At 42.3% G+C, this 13,582-nt stretch overlaps 1 protein-coding gene across 2 annotated transcripts; it reads left to right on the forward strand.

Moving 5' to 3' along the window:
• Positions 1-300: 300 nt before the first annotated feature.
• On the forward strand, positions 301-13,111 carry tdrd7a (tudor domain containing 7 a). 2 transcript variants are annotated; one of them, XM_035637428.2, is made up of 22 exons: positions 301-478; positions 1,898-2,116; positions 2,362-2,506; positions 2,702-2,813; positions 3,004-3,096; positions 3,421-3,458; positions 3,903-3,943; positions 4,193-4,363; positions 4,727-5,476; positions 5,625-5,821; positions 6,423-6,615; positions 6,760-6,871; positions 7,044-7,255; positions 7,852-7,986; positions 8,568-8,651; positions 8,774-8,908; positions 9,288-9,398; positions 9,638-9,818; positions 9,940-10,103; positions 10,402-10,595; positions 11,338-11,498; positions 12,116-13,111. In XM_035637428.2, exons 2-22 carry the CDS (start codon positions 1,913-1,915, stop codon positions 12,346-12,348), a joined length of 3,666 nt encoding a protein of 1,221 aa, XP_035493321.2. In that variant the 5' UTR covers positions 301-478; positions 1,898-1,912; the 3' UTR covers positions 12,349-13,111. The 2 variants fall into 2 exon arrangements, with proteins under 2 accessions (XP_035493321.2, XP_035493320.2); XM_035637427.2 differs by lacking the exon at positions 301-478 and adding an exon at positions 667-1,128.
• Positions 13,112-13,582: the final 471 nt, after the last annotated feature.

The raw sequence follows: 13,582 nt of genomic DNA on the forward strand, positions 1-13,582 counted from the left end.
CCGAACCCTCCTTTCCAGGACCTTCGAGGGCTTTGCTGCATCTCATAAATAAATGAAAACAAAATGGTAAAAGTTGACTGAAGGGGAGTCGACGTGATTCAAACTTTTGTTTTTGGAGCTAGCTCAATCTACATGAATGCGAAATCCATTTTAGCTTACGTGCATTGTCAATCGTGTGCAGTGAACTAAACACGGAAATATCCGATGGCACTTAAAAGCAGCCATTACCACGTATCAAAAACAAAAAAAGGTGCTGAATTTACTCACCTGCTTGCCTAAAACGCGACACCTTTACCTAGTTAATGTTTTCTTTACACAACTAGAAATGCAACACATTACATGACACATTTGCCTATTTACCCCCGCCCCCCAAAGAGTGACCCGGCAGAGACATCTTGACCTTCTGGGCGTGAACCGACGTGCAGGTTAATGCTGCGAAGAGGAGATTCACGAGAGCAGCAGCCAGCGACAGCTCCAGGTAATTTACACTTGTTCACACCTCGACACGTCTCAAACACGGTCCGGGTTAATGCAGAAGGCAATTGCGGATATGCCCGGTGCTTTTGCACGAGATTAACGGAATGAGAACTAACGTATAACTTTATTTCCTCGCGAGCTGCTAGCTTCGTGCGCTAACGGCTAGCCGTTAGTAGCGCACGTTGTTCCGGTCGACGCCAGTTGGTTTGCGGCCGTGGCGCGACTCGGGTGGTTGCCCGGTCAACTTCGTATCACCCGGAACAAACAAACACTCAACTCACACGAGGGGTTTGATGAAGGGCTATGGGACGTGTCGTGGTTCAACCTCCTCCGCGCGTTGTTCTACAAACTTTCTGACAGCGACACGAGCCGTTGAATGACGCTTAATAGTGAACAGGATCCCATTTAAGTCTGAGGCGGGAAATATTGAAACCCACAGATAACCCGCCTGTAGTTACTGGCGGAAAGAGCACAGTTTCCATCATCTGGTGTGATGAGATAGGATTAGACGTAGCCGGGGAAGTTCACTTACAGCACGAGTCAGAGAGCATCAAGGAAAAACATAATATGTACAGAATGCAAGTGTTGCCTTGTGAAAGAAGAGTTCCGGGGGTTTGGCTTCGAAGTGAAAGAAGAAGAAGAAGAAAAGTCGTGAGTAAACATTCACATGTGTATGAGTTGCATATGATAAAAGACAAATTGCACAGTTGTGCAGGCACAGATGATGATGAACGATGAAATGATGAAGTACAGTAGTGTCTGTTGTCATGTCGTGATGGGGCGACATCAGCACAGTGCTACATTACATGGTGCTCTGTGTCACCGGTGCTGCAGGATTCTCCTGTTTTATCACGCTCTGACATTTTTATTAAACGATGTTCAGTTCCTCCGTTTTGATGTGCTGAACTCTCCACACTGTAAAAGTCCAAATTCCGGGGTGGAAGCATTTCTCTGGTCCTCACGTTGCCTCGTTACCTCTGTGTCTTCAGAAGCACGATGCTCTGGAAACATTTAGGATTAGATAAAAGGCTGTATCGTCGTTGTAAATGACACCGGCAGCAATATAAACAACAAGACAAGGAACAAAGATCAGGAACGTATACAGGGGGAGGATATCTCTTGAAACCTGGTGGGAGGTGTGAAGGGTCCATGTCAGATCCTTTGTGATGCTGGTCCCCAGGAATTCAATGTTGTTCACACTTCCTCACCTCTGATGTGAAGAGGGGGAAGAGGTGTGGTCTTCCTGGTTCTCCTGAAATCCACAACGATCTCTTCAGGTTTTTGTGGTGTTTTAGACCAGGTTATTGTCAGTGCACCACTCCACCAGATGTTTGCCATATGTGCCTCACAGTGCCTCGGTTGTTTTCGATGCCCTTGTGCCTTTCTAACCCCAGTGATTTCTGTGTTGTTTCGTTTTCAGTGCGTATTTTCCAGGATGTCGGACAGTGAGTCCATCGGCAAAATGTTGCGGTCTGTGCTCCAGTCCAGCAAGGCCGGCGTGTCTATTGACAGCCTCCAGTCAGAGTACCGGTCACTGTGCGGAGAGAGCATCCCGCTGAAGAAGCTGGGCTACTCAGAACTTGAGGACTTTCTCCAAAGCATCCCATCTGTGGTCCGGTTGGAGTACCGTATGGGCGAGGTGAGGCATATTACCTTGGTTTAAGACTGTTGTCTTACCAGGTAGTTTTATTTATTTAGTCTGAGTTGATATTACTGATATTTTCCATCCTTATACTGCTGCCTACGTTCAGCTCACATCAGCACAAAATGTAGAAGAATTGTTTCATTCTAGTAGAACAAAATTTTGCTAAATGGTAAGCAGTGTTCTGACTTGTTCATTGCAATACATGTGTCTACGAGTGTAACAATGAATCTGCTTTGCAGCTGAAATGCTTTGCCGCGGTGTGTCGAGAGACGGCCCACATTGCCGAGCTGGTCGCCAGGCAGAAAAGCTCCAAGAAATCTGGCCACTCCCAAGTCGTCAACTGCAGGATGAGATTCAAACCTTCCAACCCCTACATGCTGAATAGTAGGAGAAACTACTTACTTAAATAAAACACAGCTTGGTTTTCTCTCTACTAATGCCCTTATATTAGTAGGAATGAAAGATGGGGACATAAACCTCCAACACTCATTTCTCATAATTTGTACAACATGACTCTGTGTCGCACCTCCTTCTTCTTCACTCTAACCTGACTTATTATCCCTCTTTCTATACATTCAGTGAGACCAAGGTCTTCCCTCCGCCAGCCCTCAGCTGGTGATGCTTATAAGTGGCCAAGCCACTTTCCGACTCATGGTGGCAACAGAGGCTGCAGTGCGTCGGGAGACTACAGGTAGACATATCTGCATCATACATTCATCACCAAATGATGAGCAGTGGCTAAATTGGATTTGACAATAGCCAATCAGAAACCTGAAGTGATGGTTGTCGTCTGTGATCAAAATGTCCTACATTGTTGGCTATTGTTCAATATTTGTCTTATTCTAAAACAAAGTTTTTCTTGTCTTCTGCCAAAACATCAGGCAACTGGAGCAAAGGTTTAGGTCCAACATACCTGTCCAACACAGACAACCGGCTCCTCAACCAGCTGTGAAACAGCGTGTCCTGCCCGACAGGTGAACATGCACATGTGGACCAACCTCATAGGTTACCATTCAAACGCCATTCATGACGCAGCACTTGATGCAAAAATTTTGCTCATGGGTGATTTTTTTTTTCTGTTAGCAACTGTGAAATTCACAGCTGAGTCTGAAAATATCGTCTTTCTGATGTGAAGACATTTTAGGACACAGGGCTATTATGTCAGACAGTATTATAAATATATTGTAATACACCATCAGACAAACCTATATTGGCTTAATTTCACTGATATTTGTGTTAAATGACAATGTTGCTATGAAAAAGACAGTTTGAGGTAAAGACTGCTATGTTGCCAACAGGAAAGAGAACTGCTTGGTCAACTGCCAGAAGCCTTTGGGTATGTTTGCCCCCTTTGGTTTGTATCTTCATTTATTTTATGTATATGAGTATTTATATGAAATGACTGTTCCAATAATTGAATTATTTTCAAAACAAATTTATTTTTGTTTTCGGGATATGTATCCTGAATTGCCAATAACGACTGATCAAAAAAATGTTCCTCAAGAGGGTGGTGCGCTGAAGTGAATACATGTTATCAACCCCCACCCCACCCTTTTCCATTAGATTATTGTTTTGCCAGCCAAAAAAACATCACAGCTGAGATGTTGAATAGGTTCCAGTAGAAGTGTTTGCAGAGCAGCGTATAAAATCAACACTGCCAAACAAAAAAGTTGAAAAATAAGAAGTAGACTTATAATCAGTAAAAATCAATTTGTATCAGATTTTTTACTTTTATCAGAATCTTTTTGTATTTATTTCTTCCTTCCTTATTTTTTCACAGAGAAGCCTCTGGAACAAGCCTCCAGAATCAACCAATCCAAGGTACTGAAGAACTGTCTGAATCTCTTTGCCGTGTGTCTCATGGAAATTACTGCACTGCCTTGGAGCTAAATTGCCACCAGAGCTAACAACCACTACCTCCATCCAATTTAAAAATTAGGCAGATGCTCACAAATTTTCTTCAATAGAATCCTAAAAATGGATTTATTAAAAAAAATGTATAGTAAACCAAAAAAAAATCAAACTTGCAGGAATGCTTGAAGTGATGAATTGTGAAATCTCTCCATGCAGTCTAGTGTGTATGATGTGGAGCTGGTGCGGCGCAGAATAACTCAGCTTCTGGAGAAGTACTGCAGTGGACTGTGGATGTCAAAGATATCAGAGGTCTACAGTAAAATGTTCAATCAGACGCTCCACCCTCAGGTGCTGACCGACCTGGAACAGTGGACATACATTTGTGAGGTGAGATGATAATGCATCAAAATTCATAAGGTGGCCTACCCTGTCTTCTTTGGACAGGAACTTTGAGAGTGTGTGAGTGTCCTGTTCACTTTATATTTTGAAAAGTGGATACATCGAACACTGAATCACATCCAACACTGGTTGGTTGATAGTAAATATTGTCTATCTTTAATTTTGTTAAACATTAGCGCTGAACCAAAATTTCTTATCTAGAGAAAATGGTAATGGTATCCCAACTTGCTAACAGTTTAATGATTCTAAATTTTTGTTAATTAAAAAAAAAAAATACACAACCTGTGCAGCAATTAAGAGGAGTCAAATTCTCATCTTCTGTCTTTGTCTGTTGTCATCTGGCCTTCTCAGGTGGAGAAACCATCCTCCAACAACCGCGCTGACCGGCTGGTCTACCCTCCTCTGCCTCCAAAGCCCTCTATTGTCCCTAGAAGTGGCATCAAAAACTCCCCTCCAACACCACCCACTAATTTGAGTGCTAGCACCACCCACATTTCCCCACGTCCCTCAACACCTGAAGAACTCTTTAACCCTCTCTCCCCTGATCCTAAACCTAGAGTCTCCCCCACCAACCTCTTGACGAAGCCCACTTTCATTTTTCCTCCACAACCTGTTGCTGCCGCCTCACATAAGAAGTTTCCCTCAGTCACATTGCGCAGCCCTGTCCACAACCCAGCTCTTGCTCCCCAACTGCCCCCACGTGCCAATCTAGCAGTCAGAGGATTGACTACAACCACCGAGAACATAGACACGCAGCCCTTAGCCCCTACCTGGTCTCACCCTTCTTCAGCTAACGGTGCTGCAGTGACTTCCTCCCTCCACCCTGGCCCTGATATTTTACCCCTTTTGAAAGTCACCTTTTCCTCTACCCCTGATTCTGCCCCTCCCTCAAAATCTTCTGATGAGGTTGTGTCTGCTGAGGTGCGTCAGAGAATAAAGGAGCTTCTGTCCATGTACAGCCTAGGTGTGTGGGCCCATGCTTTGCCGAAACTGTTCATGGACACATACAAGACGCCATTTCCGGAAAATGTTCTAGACAACTTGTCTCTTTTGATGGATATGTGGACAGTGGAGTACCCCATCCCACACGACAAGAGTAAGGTAATGGAATACGATGGCAGTGTACCAGTGGAAGATAATCTTATCATCACAGTTAAAACTCAGTCTCAGGGACCTCCATCTTACCTTCATGTCTTAAACTTATTTATACATATTATGTCTTGTCATTTTTGTATTTTCCTGTGGTCAGGCCATCCTGTATAACTCCAGCAGAACAGACACGGAAACCACAGACGGCCAAGAGAGCCAGCAGTGCAGAAGTCACCCCCTCCCCTCTGGTCTCGAGGTCGTGGGCGCTGAGATTCCTCCCCGTCTGGTTCTTCCATCAGAGCACTATCCCTCTGTGTTGGTTACTGAGGCCAAGAGCAGCAATACTGTTACCATAAGGTGGGACAAACATTATTCACGCTTCATGCTTGAAATTGTCACTGAAGCTAAAAAACAGTGTTATTTTTCACATGGGGAACACAATGAAGAAGAGTGGTTCACTTTCCAATTATGAAAGATATACAAAGAATAATATAAAGATTTTGAGGAATTTTTCAAAATATATACAATGATGTGTACTGCATCTATTCAACCAGTGAGCTTTTATGAGTGTTTCTTGATTACTCTTAATGATGATGGATTTGTCAGAAGGAAAGTTTATTTTCTAAATGTTGTACAATCAACTGTGATATGCAAGCAACCAAGCATTTGTCCATATTATACATTATCTAATGACATAGCTGCAAATTCTGACTCTCTACATCTTCCCTGGTACAGTTCAGATTTAATTACATTTCTTGCATCTTTAAACTTATTATTTCGACACAATTTCCACCAGGTCCACTAGGATATGCAGAATAAAGTATTTAGAAAAAATACATTTCGATGCTAACAACGAAAAAAACTAATACAAGCCAATAATATGTAAAAGCACTTAACTGTTCTGCCTGCCATGCATATTGTGAAAAAGATGAAAAAACAGTTTGGTCTGTCTGTTCAGGTATGTAGGCGAGAACTACTCCAATGCCCAGCAATACTTGGAGGATGCAATGTGCTCCTTCTACAGCCAAGACTCCAACCACCATCCTCTGTCTAACCCTGTTGTTGGTCAGCTGGTGGCAGTCAGAGGAGAGGATGGAGATGAGCTGGTCAGAGCTCAGGTCATGGAAATCAGGGCCCCCAACAAGGTCAAGGTAACTCATTTCATCAGTGGATTGTAGTTGCCAAGATGTTTTTTTTCGTCAGTTTGTCGGAGGAAGACGTCCTGTAGCTACAGCATGGTTCGGTGTTTCTGCAGCAAAATAGATTTTTTGTCTGTCTGCCTGCCTGCCTGCCAGGTTTACTATGTTGACCATGGCTTTTCTTTGGAGACGAGTGGAATCAATCTGCTGGAGCTTCACCAGGATTTCCTCTCTCTGCCCTTCCAGGCAACTAATGTGAGACTGGCAGGTACAGTACGTGGAAGATAAGGAACGACTTTCGTTTTACTTTGTTGTTGAAAGCCTCAAATATATCAAAGCAGGACCCATTCTATAAATGACAAAACATTTACATTGACCTCTTAATCTTTGTGCTTCATCTCCCTTTTCTTCCCATTTTTTCTTTATCGTTCCCTTGCCAGGTTTAGAGACCTTCAGCTCCCATCCACTGGTCCTGTCCTCCCTGGAAAAGTTGGCAGTTGGAAAGATCCTGCTGATGGAGACATTAGAGCCGTGTCAACAGATTGATATGCCTGTGGCGGTGTTGTACGACACTTCCGAGGATGACGACATCAACATTAACTCTGCCTGCCTCAAGACCCTGCAGGACAACACCATGAACAACCCTCTGACTGTAGGTTTGGTGGGGTTAATTGCATGAGACCAATGAGAGCCCTCTTATAGGGCAGTAATCTTTTATTCTCCAATTAAATATTAGTCAAGCAGGTCTCCACTCCAATACTATTGGACCTACAAAGCCAGTTCTTTTATTTTTGCTGAACACTTTGGACATTTGGGTTTGAAAAGAATAGAACATCAGACAAAAAGCCAGTTATTTCATAGTATTTGCATCTAAATGTGTAATTCAACTTAGGACATGTAACTCAGTAGCAGAATTAATTCAGAAGTGTTCAATCCTCTTTTCGCATATTCCTATTTACATCTTCCAAATGTCTTCAGTGTCCAACATAAACAAAGGAATTTCCCTTGCTGTTCCAAAATTTTTTTCCCCCAATTGTATTTTTACCTGTACTGCCAGAAAGTGGTCCTATTGTACCATTCTCATCTATTTGGTTTAATCCTACTGTAGCTAATCATGTGTTCGGCTGAACTCTGCAGGTTTTCATTCTTTTCGAATTAAATCTGTAACTTGTCAGTGCTCAGTGACGCATAATTGTGATATCTGTCTCCCTCCGACATAATTTATATTACGCTTTCTGTTTCCTGCAGCTAAATGTTGCCTACCAGGACGTGTGTGTCACAAATGTATGTGCAAATGGCATCATTTACTGCCAGCTGCCCTCCAGAGGAACAGCAAGACTCAGCAAGTTACTGGAGAAAACCGAGGCCTTCTTCACCACCCAGGTTAGACTCGAGAGTACGCAGATGCCCCAGCATTTGTTTTAGTCTTGTAGAACAGCTAAAGTTTTACAGTTACAGGATACAGAGTAGCTACAGTCTGGTTTTTAGGTGACTCGTCAGTGGCGTGCTTGACGCAGGAAGAGGCCGTTTCTGAAACCCTTTAGAACATGTTGCAATGGATGCCTCATCCCAATTTCTGATGTCAAAATAGGGACTTTACCGTTGAAAGCTGATGAGAAGCAGTTGACATACTTCCCTGCGGTTTAGCTATATCAAAAGTGAATCCATCCCTCTGATTCCTAATGCAGTATTGAATGTATTACTGCAGTACATAACGGACTTCACCAGACCATGGTGTAATACAGAATGCACATCAAAATACTACTTGAAAGAAACGGTTTGTTAAACCATTGTTATGTCCATCTGCTGTGTGCATGTCACTGGTTGTTGTTAGCTATCAGTGTTTAGTGTCTTTGGTTTAGGGTTTTACACGAATAGTGTTTCTCAAAGTTTCTCCATTTGTTTTCATGTCCAACTCCAGTTTTCCTCTATTCTAACTGTGTCAATGTAATTGCTCCTTCCAGAGGACCTCTGAGTCCCTGGTGTCAAGACCCTTCAGTGGCAAGTTCTGTCTCGCCCGACACAAAGGAAAGTGGTCCAGAGTGGAGGTAAGATCAGAATCATGAAAATGTATTCAAATTTTTGGGACATTAAAATATCGCTTTGTTTGATCATACAGTTAAATTTATTTATTTGCCACCCACTCATGTGCTGTTCCTGTTGTTTTCAGATCACCAATATGTTCAACCACCGAGTGTTGGAGATCCTGTTCATTGACATGGGTATCCCGGCAACTTTAGAGGTGACTGATCTCCGAGAGATTCCCCCTCTCTTAGTCAAAGACTTCACAATCATCCCACCACAGGTCAGTTCGTTTTCTTGTATTGGGGGTGTGTATATACCAGCAGTCATATCGGATATTTAGCATAGAAACTTTTAAAATAACAAGAATTCCAAATGAAGTTTGACATTTTTGCTACAGTTGCATTGTTCAGTGATTGATGGGCTTTGTTCTCTGTAGATGAAAACCACTTAACCATTCAAGACTCGGAGCTGGACAGAATAAATTACCACTTGTGGCTGCAGAGGTCGCTGTTGCTCTGAAAAAAGTCACTTAGTGTTGCATTCCATAATTTAAACTTTCTGTCTATTGTTTTTCTATATAGAAGTATGCTCAACTGTTGTTGCCTCAATCAACAAAGCACATCAACAAACTTTGCCTTGTATTTTTTTTAATTCCACAGGCTATCAAATGTCGTCTGGCCGACCTCAAAGTTCCAGAGGGAGACTGGAGCCCAGAGGCCGTTCTGTGGATGAAGGAGGCTGTCATGGGCTCTGCAGACTGTAAAATGAAGGTTATATATTTAACATAAAGTTAAGCACACAGCTAGGGTTAACTTAAGGTAAAATCTAAATATGCACACTGTGCAAACAAAGTTTACGAACAAGGCCTCGTTAAAGTACTTCCTGATGGACAAAAATGTTTACAGGCCTTAGCTTTAATAGCTCAGGTTATGGTTAGCTCCTTCACGGGAGTGTGAAACAGTCGTGCTGACTTCTAGGTCCATCTGACTTTGTATTTGCCCCATTTCAGATCTTGAAATTAGACGAGCACAAAGCGGAACAGCTTGTCTACACACACCTCTTCATTGGTGCTGAGAGCCTGGAACTGGACAAGAGCATCAACCATCAGCTGACTCAGTCGGAGTTGTGGCAGAAACTCGCAACACAGACCAACAACACAATCTGCATCAGTAATGGCAAGACTGAAAAAGGTACAGTAATACTAGACTGAGACTTGTACCTTTTCTTTGTCCTCCAAACTGTTCTTCCATGTGAAATAAAAGTATTGTGACAGTGAGACACATTTTTTTTTTTACTTTTCCGATTGCCCAGGTTTCAGTGCCTTTGTTGAGACTCTAAGCAGCTCAGTCCCAAACCACGTTGCGAGGGACTCAACCCAACCTCGTCACGAAAAAGAAGACATGGTTCTCTTAGACGGGACCACTGACAATGGGATGCAGCCACTTCCATTGCCTCCCCTACTGGAGCTCCCCCAGGTGTGTAGATGTGACTTTCTATCTGTTGATCAAATCTGAAGCCTCCCTCCAGTAGACATTAACTGACAATTTTTTGTGCCAGTAGGCTGTAGTTTCTGCTGTAAGATTTCATGCATAGCTTACATGTAACTTTTATGTACGCTATGCAACACACTTTGTTAAATAAGCCTCAGGACAGTCAATCCTCACAGATATTGCAGTATCTACTCACTTTTCGTGTAATTTGACGTTTGAATAATTCCAAATACTGAACAAAGCCTTGTGTTATGTTCACCTCATTCTGCTCCTGTTCTTTCAGCCTGGTCAGAATATGGATGTGTTTGTGCCAGTGGCCTGCCACCCCGGTTATTTTGTGCTGCAGCCGTGGCAGGACTTACATAAGCTAATGGTTTTGATGGGGGAGATGATCCTCTATTATAACCAGCTCTGTAAGACCAACACCACCACACATGTCCAGAGAGGAGATGTCTGTGCTGCCAGAATTGAAAAGAAGTAGGTGATTCAATATGTCTGCACTTCATGCAAACATGATTCGTTGTTTGTATTATACATGTATGGCTAATGTGAAGTGTGCTCAAAGAATGTGCTTGATCCCCGATAGCAACATTTCTCTAAACCCATTATTGTGACCATAACAAGTCAATAATAGTTGATCTCAAAGTTGAATCACAATTCTTTTTTGGCTCCTTGTCCAGTCAATAATCTAATTTAATATCGTAGCATTTTATTATAGACATTACCACATAAGGAAATGGATGTTTCTTGAATAGTATTAATACTTATGATGCTGCATTTATACTGATAGCTCTGCTGTTGTTTAAATTGCCTGAGCATTGCTGTTTTTCTCTGGAAAATTTTGGTATTTTTCATCTTGGGCCCTTTGTTTATAAATGTGGGTGTGTAAAGGAATGGTACTTGTAAAACTCTCGGAATCAGACCAGTAGATCGCCTCAGCCAGCAGCCGCGACAGTGGCTAAAATGTTATCATTTCGGGGGGAACTGCAACAGTCCACCAAATGTCCACCTAAAGTGCAAGAGGCTCAAATTGTTATTCTGGGTCTTTGCTGAGAGTTTGGCAACATTTCACACGTCTCGCTCAAAACTCCCCTTTGGTCATAGGTATAAATAGGAGGTCACCTGTCTATTTTGTGCCGTTGTGATAAAACTTGAGAAAAATGCAAAAACTTGTTGCCATGTCTGATCAATGGCTCATCTAATGCCTGTCTATACTCAGCTGGCACCGCGTTCAGGTGAGGGGAATTCTGTCCAATGGGCTGGTGTCTGTGTATGAGCTTGACCACGGCAAACGTGAGCAGGTCCACAGAAATCTCATCCAACCCCTGATAGAGGAGTTCAGACAGCTGCCCTTCCAGGCCGTCACTGCACAGCTGGCAGGTGAGTGTGAACGTAACCATCGTCTTTGTGTGGCTCTGCTGATGATTTTAGGCATTTAAAGTAATTTGATTTATAAAGAGGGATAATGCCATGAATTGATATTTTAAAATTTGGTTAAAATCCAACTTAATTACTTGATTACTTCAGCTCTCAAATTTAAAGTCTGGTTTGTCCAAAAGCATTTTCTACCCCTCTCTTACAACTTAGCTAGTAATTTCTCAATGCTACATTTTGTAATATTTAGAAGAACTTATTCTTAGAAATTGAATATATTGTCCATAATTATGTGTTCATATATGTATATGCAACAAAGAACCGATGTTTTTTCGTCAACATTGAATGAGTTAGATTTAGTAACATGAGGTGGACCCGACTTCCGTGTGAGTCGCCATGTTGGCTAAGTCGTGTTGAATACGGTTGACCAAAACGGTCCAGAATAGGTCGCATTCGTGTTGAATTTTCAGCGCTACCGGAAATGTAGTCAGCGGTGCGCCTCCATAAAGTGTCCCTGTCGGTTGCTCAGTTGGTTGCAGTTTGCAACTTTACAACCAGATGCCGCCAGAAAATTACACACTGGGGCTTTAAAGAAACCCTTTCCCCTTCTGTTCGTTTCCCAGGTATGACACAGCACCAGTGGACAGAGGAGGCCTCCATTTTATTCCGAAACCACGTGGAGAAGCGAGCGCTGGTCGCCCAGGTGGAGAGTGTGCAGGAGGTGTCGGAGGTTAATGATGAGCTGTGGGGGCGCCGGTTGACAGTTTATCTTGTGGACACTGCAACGGAGGACAAGGACCTTTGGATTCACACCATCTTGGCCGACATGGACAGTGAAATGTCGTCAGCTGCCTAGAGAGTCTACTCAAACACGGTGGAAACTAATCAGCAAGTAGACTCGGACTGTAAAAGTATATGTTTATTTTTTGAACAAGCCACTGTGTGATGGTTCTTTTTATTTTCTTAAATCAAACTGTGGAAATCCTCAGAACATGAGAAGCAGTGTTTCACAATTTTCTGGACCGTTCTCTCAAGCAATGACTTTCAAGAAACACTCTTAACTTTGGCACTGTAGCCAAGACTGAGGATATTGTTTTGTTGAAAAACTAATTTTCCAGAATTTAAGGACTGACAGTCTTATGCGTTTGTCTCAGCGATATTGTTGGTATTGACATTTACCAAGAAAAAGATGGCAAACATCTACACAAACCTTCTTCAACATCTTGTTCCTTAAAGTGAAGCCACCGGTGTGTTGCATGTTTTGTTGTGACTCTATAACTCAGTTTATTTTGTTTGCGTTTGCTGTTCCCGGTGCCTGCAATGGTGTGGCTCATTTTGCACTTGATTTTGTGTGCATAATAACTTTGTGCTTTATTGATCCAACTTCAATGACTTCACATAAGAAGTGCACATCTCTACCATTCTGTTAGTGGTAGAGATGTGCACTGATTGGAACGCCTTGTTTAACATCATCTTGTGTTTCCTGGCTGAAAAAAATACTTTATTGTATTTTGTAGTGTTTTTTCAACGTGAAAACTTGTTCACACCAATTATTTCTATTAAAACGCAGAGACAAAGGAGGATGTACTTGGACTGAAAGCTTAAAACAGTTGTGTGCAGAAAAGTGCATGTGTGTTAATTTCCTCTTCTGCTATATTCGGCATTTGGAGATATTGGTTGATTTTATCAAGATTTTACTTAAAACATATACACTATATGATGCATTGTTTAAAAAACAACAACAACGAAAAACAGAGACTCCTGGCCTTTTAGACCTGTGACCCTTTTCAAAAAAAGTCAGTGTCTGAGTAGGGCCCCTTGTTTCAGTCTAAAAGTTTAACACAACATCGTTCAGCAGAACTCAGGGATTTCTTCTCATAACTCATTAATCAGCTTCATATCCCCCAGACTTATCTTGTGAGCCTCTAAAGGGGCTTGATCTCGATGTTGGGAACCACGGGCCTAATTTGTCTCATTTTACATTAAGTGGATAAAATCAGGTTCCGCTACAACTGTACAATTAATTCCAACTAATTCCCCCAATTTATAATGTAATATGAGATAATGTACCAGATGCAGTGGACATTTTC

This window comes from Scophthalmus maximus, chromosome 8 (assembly GCF_022379125.1).
Source record: "Scophthalmus maximus strain ysfricsl-2021 chromosome 8, ASM2237912v1, whole genome shotgun sequence".
NCBI lineage: Eukaryota > Metazoa > Chordata > Actinopteri > Pleuronectiformes > Scophthalmidae > Scophthalmus > Scophthalmus maximus.